The following is a 12657-nucleotide window of genomic DNA, read 5'->3' as shown; positions in this document are numbered from 1 at the left end:
CTATCTGCCGAGTCCCTACGGGACCTGCCCTCTGAGGCACTGGGTCTCTGTTTACTGTCAAAGCACCAAGGCACCCGGTGCACGCAACTGTAGGGCTGCGACGGGTTGACATACCCCAGATGGGTCCAGAACACTGCCCCATGGGATCCACTGCCACTTCCCGAAGGAGGGGGCCTGGAATCGTCCTGCAAGGCCCATTCGATGGGCGAAAGGACTGGTGGGGCCTAAGCAGGATCCAAATGTCAGGCACCGCCACATGATGCTCTGGCATTTTGAAGCCTTGTGCCATGCCCTGGGTGGTCGGGCGCGAAGGCGCGGAGCTAGGAGAGGCCTCAGACATGGGAGGGTACAGCTTGGGTCTTGCACCCGAAGCAGGGGCATCGACCTCAGAGAGCCTTCTGGTAGGCGCGGCGTCCTCAGTCGGACGGTAGTCAAAAAGCCTTGGATGATTGCCTCGGAGCGAGCTCAGGTAGGCTGGGAGTCCTTGGCACCCGCGCTGGATGTGGCCGAGGAATGACTCTGGGAAGTGGCACTCGACAATCTCTTACCCGTTGGGGTAGAAGAAGCAGACGACCCTGATCGTCCTTCCGAGGAGAGCCTGGTGGGGTCCCTGGATCCCTCTGCTTGGGAGCCGGTAGCCTGGAAAGCCTCAGGTCTGTCCCCGGACCGCCCAGCAGGGCCCCCTGGCCCCTCAGCTTGGGAGCCGGTAGGCTTAGAGGCTTGCCGGAAACTGAATGAGAGGAACCACCGATCCTTGGGAACACCTGGGAAGGAGTCCCCGCGTTACGGAGCCGTGCTGAACAGAGGTCCCACCTTGTCTTGATGAGAGGTCCTGAAGACAAAGTCCTTAAAGTGGGGAGGAGAAGTGTGGAAGATCTCCCTCCACCACAACAACCAATTCTTCAGGGCCCTGTGACCGAAAGAAGGAGCTGCAGGCCGCACACGAGACCCAGCTGTGGTTGGGTCCGAAACACTCCAGACAGAGTGCATGGGTGTCAGAGGCAGGAAACGAGCAATCGCAAGAGGCACATCTCTTGAATCCTCTTGCAGCGGACATGCGCTGGGGGGGGTGATGCAGGGAAGGTAAGTAGAAAAATAATTGAAAAACAAGAGGGGAGCCAGCAGAAAGCTATAAAAGTCTCAGCGCTGGCTGCCAGGTCCGACATTGTCCATGTGGAAAAAGGGACCGAGGTGAGGCGCCAGAGTGCAGGGCCTCGGCAGGGCGTCCCCCACACGCTACAATAAATGTAAAGGGGAATGTCAATTTTTTGCTGCCAAAGGTTCCAGTACCGTCCCTTTGTTGGAGGACGCCCACAAGGATGGAGGCAAGGGGCCAGGATGCATGAGCAATAACGTTTACAGTATAAGCGTCTGTTGCGAGCAAGCTGTTGGCTGCTTACTCTATTCTTCCCTTATTCCCCTCACCTAAAGTCACCCTCCTCAATCCACTCTCCCAATGGCATCGTACCTCTAGTCAAAACAATAATGTTGAAATTATCTCAATCAACAGATGGCTCCTCTGCTCCTTACAGCCCCATCTGCACTCCCACAGCTCTCTGGTTCCTTTGACCCTAGTGATCATCTCCCAGAACCCCTGCTACCATTTCAGATCTAATTTGTAGCAGTTTTATTTTTTGAGGGCGCAAACATGTCGCAGGCTTCCCTGGCTCGTTTTTTCCCATTCAAATAAATTGCGCCTTTCCACCCTGGATGTTATCATGGGCTGCAAATGTCAAGCAAGCCCTCAGTGTCACTTCAATCAGGGCAAAATTATTGGATTGGTAAGATGTGTTTGGCTAGTACAGCCCATCACTTTGGACTTTATGGTTATAATGCCAAAACACATCATGAAAATTCACTAAAATGATAAAACCATTTCTGATAACAGACTCACTTAAAACGTAACTCATTGAGACTTCATGAAAAGCAAAATGTGCATTACTTATTGGCTTCCATTTTGAAGGTGGGGATGGCTGGGCCAACAGTGGACATTCTTATTTGACACTTGTACAACGTGCAGGTGAATACAAATGAATTGATGCACTGAGCTCCCATTCAACAAACAAGTTTCAAAAAGTGTTAACTTACCCTTTGAAAGTCTAGATTAGGTTCAGCATATGTGACGGCTCCCAATTGACCCTTGGGTCCCAAAACAGGACTACTGCACCATGTACGGATAAGTGTACTCCAACACTGAGGCTACAATGTAAAAAGTGCGTAGTCAGAAACAACCAAAAAGTACACTGAGAAATGCAAACTACTTCAACTATCCAAAAATATTCAGTAAGTACGTTGGCATAGGTTGAGGCTCCAGCACAGTAGCGACGTGCTGTTTTGATAATTTGGGCTTTTTACAATACATTAGCACCCTGGTTAGGGCAAGCAGCCAATTACGTTTCTCAGTACAAAGGCATTACCAAATGGGACAAGCTGCTCAGGCTACTTCGTCAACCCTCCCCATCTACACCCTCTGCCTATCATCTTCCCCCAGCTCCTGCCATCTGTCTCTATGCCCTGCTCTGTGTATTTGTATTTATTTTTCATTTATAAGGCGCTTTCGACAGTATAACAATCAATTGATTGACAAAAACGTCAGCCATAAACAGAGGAGTTAAACCACAGCGGCAAGAAAATTAGTTTTAAGATAGATTAAGAAGAGATAGATTGAGTATGTAATGGAAGAGCATTCCAGTATTTAAGGGTCAGAAGCTCAAAAGAACAGAGCGCAAGGGGGCTCATGAATAGAAAGAAGAAATTGGGACAGAGCAGTGAGAAAGAGGGGGGGGGAGTATACATAGAAACCAAAGAGCAAATATCAACCGGTGCAAGCTGATGGACACATTTGAAAGTAATACCGAGAATGCGGAATTGAAGACGAGCTTCGAAGGATAGCCAATGAAGAGAAATAAGGGCAGAGGAGCTAGAGGAACAAGAGGTAATAGAGCAAAGGGTGTGGACAGCAGAATTAGAGACTGAGCGGCAAGAGGTCAGATAAGATGCAGGAAGACCAAAAAGAAGACATGAGCAATAATAGAGACGAGAGAAAACAAGAGAAGTGATCAATCGATTAGTAGCATGAAAAGGAAGGAAGGTGTGAGCTTTCCTAATATTAATTAAAAAGATGAAAACGACAGTATTGTGCAATTTTAGAAATTGTCATAAATCACCAAAGTATTAACTAAAAAGGATATAGTAACCAAAAAAGGATACAATTTGGTAGGGCTTTCCCGGATCCTATCTTCACACGACTTGATTGAAGGCAGGTCAAATTAGACCTTCCAAATGAAACAACTCTCTGACTGAATAAAACAGGCAGAGAGATGGATCACTGGGAAAGGGCGTGGGAATTGTACAGGAAGTAGGCCTAAATATATAAATATCATAAGACACTGACCCAAATTAAATACTAAGAAACACAGAATTGGGATTAATTCAAAACACTGACCTTAAGGCTAAACTTAAGAATTCGAGGACAATATCTTGAAGAGTTCCAAGAGATGAAGAAACGACAAAGGAAGGGAAGATTAGTGAGGGAGACTTATCCCGAACGGCACAAGGCTCTCGCTAGATACCGGGTTGGTGCACCACAGGGTAGCGTCCAATGTACTGTGCACATTCACTTTCCAGTAGTTCATGAAATACTTCCTTTCCCACAAAGAACAAAATAAGAATCTCACCTGTTGACTGTCACAGGTACCAAAAGTTCGAAGAAGTTCAGAAAAACACGTACAGGATTGTACGCGACAGCATACACGCAGCCAAGCCAGCCGCGCCTGTAGACAGCGTTTCCGCGTGAAGAATTTGGCACGCGAACAGGATTCACGCAGCTCAGGACAGCCGCGCTTGCAGACAGCGTCCGCGTGGAGATTTGGCACGCGAACAGGATTCACGCAGCTCAGGACAGCCGCGCTTGCAGACAGCGTCCGCGTGGAGATTTGGCACGCGAACAGAATACACGCAACCCACGAATTAGCGTGTGGAGGAAACCAAGCTCAAATTAGGCCAAGGAAGTTTGCTGACAGGAATGCGAGAACGCAGGTCCAGGGTTCAGCTACAAACGCCAAAATTGACTTAATCAGAAGCAGCGAATGGAGTTTCCACGCTGCTTATGTACGCACTGCCGTGATACACGTGACGGTGCTAAGTCACGTGAAAATTAACGACGTGAAAAATGCAGACGTCGTTTTCCGAGCAATGTATCGAACAACCTCCATTTTGAGTAAAACGGTCTACTGGTTCTGTGGGCGTAATTCATCTTGTATGAAGAAGTTGTTCCTGGTCCAGGGGTATGTCCGGCAGGCATGACAGAAATATACAAAGAAAAATGTGAGAAATAAAAAAAAGGAGGCCTAAATTGCGAGCGAAGGGAGAAAAAGGAAGAACTGTGGTAAAGCTAAAGGGGGGGGGGGGATTGGCGGGGGAACAGTAGCAGCTGGGAAAACAGGATTTCTGTTTCAGGGGCATTTAAATGAAGAACATTAGCATGCATCCAGGACCGGATGGCAAGTAGAGAATCAGAATAAGGAGAGTAGGAACTAAACAATTGGCAATCGTCAACCCAAAACAAGAAACGATAGTGGAAAGAGGAGAAATCTATAAAGAAAAAAAGGAGAGGACCTAGGATTGAGGCTTGGGGTACTCCATGAGTGAGTGGAAACAGAGGGTGGGGGACGTGGGGGGGGGGGGGGAGACTAGGGCGGGCTTCAATCCACCCCATGAAGCAGAGAACAAATGAAACGAGAGCTAGGACTTAAACCAAGACCGAGCAGAACCAGAAAAACCAAAAGAGTCGAAAGGAAAGTACAGTGGTCCACAGGATCAAAGGTTGTCAAAAGAACAATAAGAATAAAAATAAGAGTCTGGCATGCCTAGCAGGTAACAAATATTTAGAAACAGAAAGTAGAGCCGTTTTCGTAGAATGGAAAGGTCAAAATCCAGGCTGAGGTCTTCCATCCCAACCTCCCACTCAAGGCCTAATTTGCCCTACTACTCATCTCTGGTGCGCTCTCCTCATCTGCCATGGAAATGGTAGGCTCGCATCACGTGAACACAGGTCAGCCATTTCTAAAGCATACATCTTTTCTCTTTTTTCACAAAAACCAGGCCCTTAAAAGCCTGCAACTCGTGCGGGGGTGCTCATGGTGATAATGGCGAGATCTGCAGTTGGTAACAGCCGACATGTTGATAGACTTTTAATGTTGGATCTGATTCATCCTTAATAGCCCTTATGTTATGTTAGGGAGAATTCTCTGTATAGGCTAATTCCCCAAACCTAGTGAGTCCCCCAGCAGCTTTGCTGGATTTTTGGGGTTTATTTTTTTCTCCTGCTAAGAGTGAGACTCTTTTTCTCCCACTCTTAGGCATGATTTGAGAATGTCCTTTGACTATGTAATGTGTTTTATGGGCTATGGGGTCTTTTACTCCCTGGGCTTCATGTGTTTTTGGTATGTGTGTTACACAGCACCCTCAGTGCAGTAACACAGGGGTGTCATAGTGACCCCCAAACATAGACTCTATACCCTGGTACTGACTACTGTCTCCCAGGGCATGTAAAGTCACCATTGGCTTTACTAGTCTCAAATTGTGAACAGAACCAGTACAAACCATCATATTGTGGAAGTACTGGTAGGGGTAATTAGATTGCCCCTGGGTCTGTTTTCCAAGGGGGCACTGTCCAGTCCCCCCTTGTCGAGTTTCTGGCTGGTGGCAGTGGATACCACCCGAAATATTCCACCGGAATATTTCCTATGGGATTTTCCCCATTCATTTTAAACGCACCACTTTTTTTGGTGCAATGTTAAAGATACTGCCGGGTTATTTATTTAAAATGTATTCCCCGGTTGGGTCTTTTTGCCAGGACTCGGTTTTAAAATGGCGTTTGTGTTCGCCTCTGTAACTGCAACCCAAGTCGAGCCCTTTGTTCCACTTTTGGCGGGCTTCTGCACAGAAGCCTCCAGAAGTGGTGCCACTCTGTCTGGGTCCACAGGATATGTGGGAGGGGGGAATAGGCACCCTGGACTGAGTTGCCTCGGCAACTCCAGTCGCACTCTTGTGTGATTGGCCCAGTGGTGAGCCGCCCGGCTCACCACTTAGCATGTTTGAGTGACAGCTTGGACTGATGAATGGGGGTTTTCTGCATAAAAGCAGGGCTTTGGGGACTGGCACTTCAGAAGTCGCCACAGGACCTAAAGAATCCGAAGAGGGAGAAGCTGAGCCGACCTGCAACGACACCACCGGTGGAGCCCTGCTGAACCAACTCACCACTTCCCAACGACAGAGAAGATCTTCTTCCAGGAGAGTCTTCTTCCTTTGAGCTGGTGGGGTTAACAAGTTCGCCCTTTTTTCGCCTTCCTGGATCGTCTCGTGGTCGAATCGCCCGTGCCAAGCACCCCGGCAGCCGGATAGCCACGCTTCACCACTACCACAAATAAAAGGGTAGTACCTTTTAACCGCAAAACTCCGCGGCTGGTTTCTTCCCTGGCAGTGCAACGACCTCCAGCTTTCTTCCACGTCGAGATCTTCTCTTCCCCTGGACGAAGCACTGACTTGCACCCGCTGCCAGGAACAACTGCCCCCGCTGGAGCTTTCTCACCATTTCAGGTACTGTGTCCCGCCTGGTCTCCCTTGCAACAGACCGTCCAAGGTGTCCCGTAAATCCTTGACTCTCTATCCTGGGGTGACCTTGGACCCGTTAACTAACTTTTCTGAACTGATCTAACTCCTTTTTGAACTATCTGCAAAGACTTTTAAAGTGTACTTCAACTGTGTGATCTTGGGCACATTCCGCCTTCCTCTCTCCAAGAGTGGGCCTGGCCTATGAACTTTTTGCTCTACAGTAGACCCTGCCTTTCTTGACTTGCTGTGGTTCTTTAAAAGTGTTGGTATTGTGCGTTTTCCTATTTCTGCCTTTTCTCTCCCTTTTTAAATAATCATTGGAGTGCCATCTTGGTTAAGCGCTTACCTCTGTGTTGATAATAAGTGGTGTTCTTTTCCTAAGACTTGTCGAATAATTAATCAGGGAGGTGTATATATTTCTAGTGACTGTGTTTGAACTTGCTTGACATATTAGTGCCAGTGTATTTTTACAAGTGTGTTTTTAAATAAATAATTATATACTTTGTTACCAAAGCTCTGGTCAGTGTTTGCTTGTGCTACTGTATTTTTGTACCTAATGTGTATACTCTATATACTGCCTAACTCTTCTTGAGAGAAGTCTGACTGCTCAGCCACAGCTACCAGGTAAATCTGGGTGGTACAGACTGCTACCAATTGGGTTTACTGCTAACACCTGTGGTCTTAAACGTTTTGCAGTGGTCCCTAAGGGAACTGCACAGGTTTCTGCCTAACATGTTATAGAAAGGAGAATGACAGCATGCAAATAAAGTCAAGAATCATGTGTAGAGCCCTCACTGTCTCCTGCCCATTACATGCATGGCACACAGGAAGCTAAGGTACAAAAGAGAGTCCACCTGAAAGGGAATAAGTGCATTCTAATCTTTAGCACACCTTGCTGCAGGCAGACAAGCTAAGGAAGCAAATTTCCCACCCATCCAGCCGTTTTATTTTTCTAACTGTGTCAGATGAACAGTGCAAGCTCAATGGTGCCACTCCTCTACCAAATTGCACCCCCAGCAGAACAACGAGATTGGTTATAGGTGGAGAGAAAAACGTTTGTCTTTAGAGGAAAAATGATATGTGGGAAACAAGTAAATATGTGAATGAATAACTGAGGTAATTAATTTTAGCAAACAAAATACACAAATAGGCGTATTGTGTGTGTGCGAAGGAGCCATTAGTCACTGGTTCTCGAACTTTACACTACCTCTAACTCTCCTCAATTGCCTAAAATCTTGATCTCCTTTGCAGTTTTCAAATATAGACTAAGAATATAAAAGGAATTGTATTTTATTTTAGAAAATACATTTTGCAATGCAACTCACTTGATTGAGAGATTACTTACCTTCAGTAATTTTCTTTATAATGCACAGGGTATTCCTCACACAGATTCCTCTTTTCTTGAAATGTCACCCAAGCCCAGACATCCTAGCAACATTTGAACCGTTTCTTGCAGCAACCAGATGGCGTCACATGGCTTTGTGCACGTAATCACAGCATCAGCAGAGTCTCAAGTTACATTCTCTTTATATAAAAAGTGTCACGTGCCCCCCTTGAACTCTGTTCAACTCGGTTCCAATGTAGAACTCGCACATGCCGAGTTTTGGGGAAGTCTTTTGTTTGGTATGAGTTATGTATCTTGCAAAGTCAGGACCTGTGAATACTGGAAGGCTGATGTCGGACTACGCCATGCACAATTGCGTCTCTAGTGCTAGGGATAGGATCAAAACACAGGATTTGTGGATTCTGTCAATCAATACATGCAAAGCTCATGCTGGATTGTAGACAACAATTTTCTCACCGCTTACAAAAAGGTCTATGGAAAACCATTCCGAAGAAGGATTGTGCCCAGCACTAGCACCTGGAGCACCCTTATAGATCAGAGAATAAGGTGAGGTAGAGAAGGAGAAGTTACTTACCAGTAATGTTCTTTCTATGGATTTATCACCCACAGATTGCTCCTCTTGATACATGCACAGCTCCTCCGAAAATATTTAAACATGGTGTGTCTCTCGACTCCCTCAGGTTCGAACAGGCCACTCCTTCACACCAGATGTGCAATGTATTGCTGTGTTAAAGGGATGCACTTTTCCCCCCCCCTACCTCAGTTCTGACACCCACGCACCCCGGGATCTGCATATGAGAGAAAATCATGTGCTAAGCAGAAGAGGCATAATTAAAAAGCCTCCAATAACACCAGACAAAACATTTGTTCTCTGTGTGAGAAACTAGCAACTAAAAAGAAGACACATTTTTTGGGTAACCAAATGAATGCCAAAAAGTATACATATATATTTTTTCAATCTTCCTCTTTTCATCTGCACATAGAGAATTGTAATAAAACCCCATAGATGGTGCCACCAGCGGGCACGTTGATGTGTGCACCTTAATTCAAAGCTCCTGGCCCCCTGAGAGTAAAGGAGTCCTGAGCCCCTTCTTTAGATACCCCCAAAGGCGATTCGACTTGCTCGCCCACTGCCTGCTGTTGGGAGTCCCGGTCAGAGCGTGAACTAACATCGGGGGATCACAAGGAAGCAGCTCGCTGGACGCCTGCCGTGCCTTGAGGAGTTCGCCGAGAGGTGCATCTTCAGGTGGGTGGAGCGGCCCCATCCCTGTGAAGAAGTGGGCCACCGAGTGGTGTTCCGGTGAAGGCCTGCAGTTATAATTGCACCGCAGTGCAATAAAGACGTGCACACTTGGTGTTGCCCACGGATGGCCCCCGCTGCACTGGTCCACTAAATGTGAAGGCTGAGCTCCGCCAGGCCCGACGTGAGGGGTGCTATATTAGGTGGACGCCTCCCCTCACGATACCTCACCCAAAAGGAGGATGAACTAAATATTTGCCCCCGAATCTGTGCATGGGGTGTTAGCTGGCCTGCATTTGGGGACATTTCTGTGAGGCCCGCAGAGGGAGTTGCTGCCCTCCTTCGCCTGGACATGCCCTGGGTTCCATTGTTATAGTGATTGGCACTCCCTACCCCCACAGTGAAGAGCTTGGTAGTCTAAGAGCATTGTTTGGGGTAGCAGGGGCCTACATAGACTACCTGTCCAAGAACCTGGGACTGCGCATCATCCTAGAGGAGCAGCAGAAGGGGAGCGAGAGTGACAGTTTTCCTGGAGGAAGTGAGCGAAGAAGCAGTATACCACCTACATTACTGCGGCAGCGGGGCAGTTCACAACAATGAACGGTTCATCGACACTCGAACTTGTGAATGAAAAGTACTGGAAGGTGACCAAGCCCCTGGATCTGTACTACGCTCCCACACAGGAGCAAGTGCGACCTGGCCCCTAAATGGACTGGAGGTCCTGCCTACAACAGTTCCATTATAGACAGGACCTATCCCCACCTTTGGATGCCCACGGTAGAATCATGGAGAAAGCATGCGATGAAGCCTCCACCAAGACAGACATTTCCTCTTTAATGGAGGAATTAAGGGATATGAGACCGGATATAGGAAGGAAACTTGACAAATTGAACCAACGAGTAGACCAGATGGACGAGAGGATACAAGAAGTCGAGACTAACCAATCCTCCTTGGACACCCTAGAAACACAGATGGACATGAGATGATCAGAATTGGAAAGGAGAGAGACAGACATAACCCTAAAGATGGGAGATTTCAAGAATAGGGAAAGGAGAAATAACCCACGTTTCTTCAGCATGCTGGAAAAAGATAGCGAAACAAAGACCTGAGGCTAGCTATCCACAAAGTGCCGAAAACCCTGTTTGGCGAGGACTCCATTGATGAACCCAAAATAGACAAGAGCCTATAGTGCCCGGGGAGCGACCAGGGGTCCAAGGTCAGTGCTGTCTCGCTTTTACCACTACCCCGAGAAAATGAAAATCTCGGAAAAGGCACGACAGAAAGGTGTGGTACATCAGGGTGAGGCCAAGATCACCATCTTTCGTCATCCTATACTCTGTCCAGGCATAGGTTGTGTGGTCCACTGACCAAGTGGCTCAACGAAAAGGGTGTCTGGTACAAATGGGGCTTCCCTTTCTCTATATCATTTGAAAACGATGGATAAATATCAGTTAATCACAGAAGGCGGCATACAAAGAGGTACAGAGGATTGGTGGGAACCCAGGAGAGTGGGCCCAAGGGGAAAGAAGGCCAAGCTAAGGAAGAGCTGTGGCACATTAAACAATCAAATAAGCCTTGTATTCCGGGCTCGCGGAAGTTCAGAAAACTTAACACTCCTCCTAAGGAACAAGTTACTTACCTGTAACTGTTGTTCTCCAGCATGGGTCTGGCATGGATTCACATGCTCATGAATATTCCCCGTCGTCAGGCTGGGAATCCTCGGTAAAGAAAAAAACAGTATCAGTTTCGTTTCTGATCTGTCTTTCGTAGTAATAACCAATCACTGGTCTCTGCGTCATACTGACCACAGCCAATGACTGCCCTCTACCTAAGCACCGCCTCTGGCAGCCATCTTCAGATTTGGAAGCACGTGAAGTGGCAGTATGACCAAGTGAAGAGCCGCAGAGGGGTAGGCGGGAGGGTTCGCATGTGAATCCATGCCAGACCCATGCTGGAGAACAACAGTTACAGGTAAGTAACTTGTTCCTTCTCCAGCATGGGGTCTGGCATGAATTCACATGCTCATGAATAAAGAATACATAGCAGTACACACATGCACAACCACGGGAGGTGGCAAAGGCTCAACATTAAGCATTACATCAAACCCAACATTAAGCATCTTACCTCCTCACCAGGCTCACCTCAGGCGAACAGGTTGCGCAGCACTGCTTGGCCGACCCTGGACTCCTCCCTGGAATCCCGATCGACGCAGTAGAATTTCGTGAAGGTGTGCGTCGACCTCCACGTAGCAGCCCTGCATATGTCCAGCAGGGGCACACCAGAAAGGAACGCCGTGGTGGCTGCGATCGCTCTGGTGGAATGGGCTCTCGGACGGCCAGGCAGCGGTCGGTTTGCCAACCGATGACAGTACATGATACAGCCGGAGAGCCATCTGGAAATGGAAGCCTTCGAGAGAGCCTTCCCCTGATTGACAGGTCCAAAATTCACAAAGAGTTGTGACGTCTTCCGAAAACACTTTGTGCGGTCCACGTAGAACTTCAGCGCTCTAGCCACATCCAGCGAGTGCAAAGTCCTCTCAGCCGGCGACGAAGGCGACGGGAAGAACACAGGCAACACCAAGGGTTCGTTGAGATGGAAGTCCGACGGTACCTTGGGCATGAAGGAGGGGTGCGTCCAGAGCACTACCCTCGTGTCGTGAAAAGTCAAGTACGGGGCTTTGCAGGAAAGGGCCTGGATCTCTCCCACCCGTCGTGCGGAGGTGATGGCCACAAGAAACGCTGTTTTCCACGACAGAAACTTCAACAGGGCCGAGTGCAGAGGCTCGAACGGAGGTCCCATGAGCTTGGTCAGCACCACGTTGAGCTCCCACGCCGGGGCCGGAGCCTTCACCGGCGGGAACGATCTGAACAGTCCCTTCATGAACTCTTTCACCAGACGATGAGACCACAAGGACGTCCGGCCCGTGGTCCTGGTGTATCGGGAGATCGCAGCAAGATGAATCTTGATGGACGCGTGTGCCAGTCCAGCTTTGGCCAGCGTCACCAGGTACGGCAGTACCTGGGGAGCCGTAATCCGTAGAGGGTTAATCTTCTGTGCGTGGCACCAGACAGAGAACCTCTTCCATTTGTGTCCGTAGCATTTAAGAGTCGAGGACGCCCTGGCCTTTGCAAGAACCTCTCTGCAGTCGGCCGGTATGTCGTATCCTCCAAACTCTAGCGCTGCAGGAGCCAGGCCTGCAAGTTCAGCGATTTCGGGTCGTGGTGGAGGATGGCGCCTCCTTCCCTGGAGAGTAGATCCGCGTCCACCGGCAGCCTGATTGGCGGGGACGCTGATAAGTCCAGAAGGTCCGGGAGCCATATCTGCCTCGGCCACGCAGGTGCGACAAGGATCATCCTGCACCGTGACCTCTTGAGCTGGTTGACGAGCCGGATTAGCAGTGGCAAAGGAGGGAACGCGTAGAGGAACAGGCCCTCCCAGGGGAACGAGAAAGCATCGC

The 12657-nt window shown here is 48.5% G+C and overlaps 1 protein-coding gene across 6 annotated transcripts in view; it reads right to left on the bottom strand.

Moving 5' to 3' along the window:
* The window catches only part of LOC138569353 (uncharacterized), a 1814236-nt gene that overhangs the window by 669272 nt on the left and 1132307 nt on the right, over nt 1-12657 (bottom strand). For all 6 annotated transcript variants that reach the window (XM_069647265.1, XM_069647261.1, XM_069647266.1 and 3 more), the window contains one exon: nt 2089-2199. In XM_069647265.1, the coding sequence (XP_069503366.1) occupies nt 2089-2199 (111 nt within the window). The remainder of the gene's footprint in view (nt 1-2088; nt 2200-12657) is intronic.

The sequence above is a fragment of the Ambystoma mexicanum genome, chromosome 2q (genome assembly GCF_040938575.1).
Source record: "Ambystoma mexicanum isolate Mex_15411 chromosome 2q, UKY_AmexF1_1, whole genome shotgun sequence".
Taxonomy (NCBI): domain Eukaryota; kingdom Metazoa; phylum Chordata; class Amphibia; order Caudata; family Ambystomatidae; genus Ambystoma; species Ambystoma mexicanum.
This window is presented reverse-complemented; position numbering and strand designations above follow the sequence as displayed.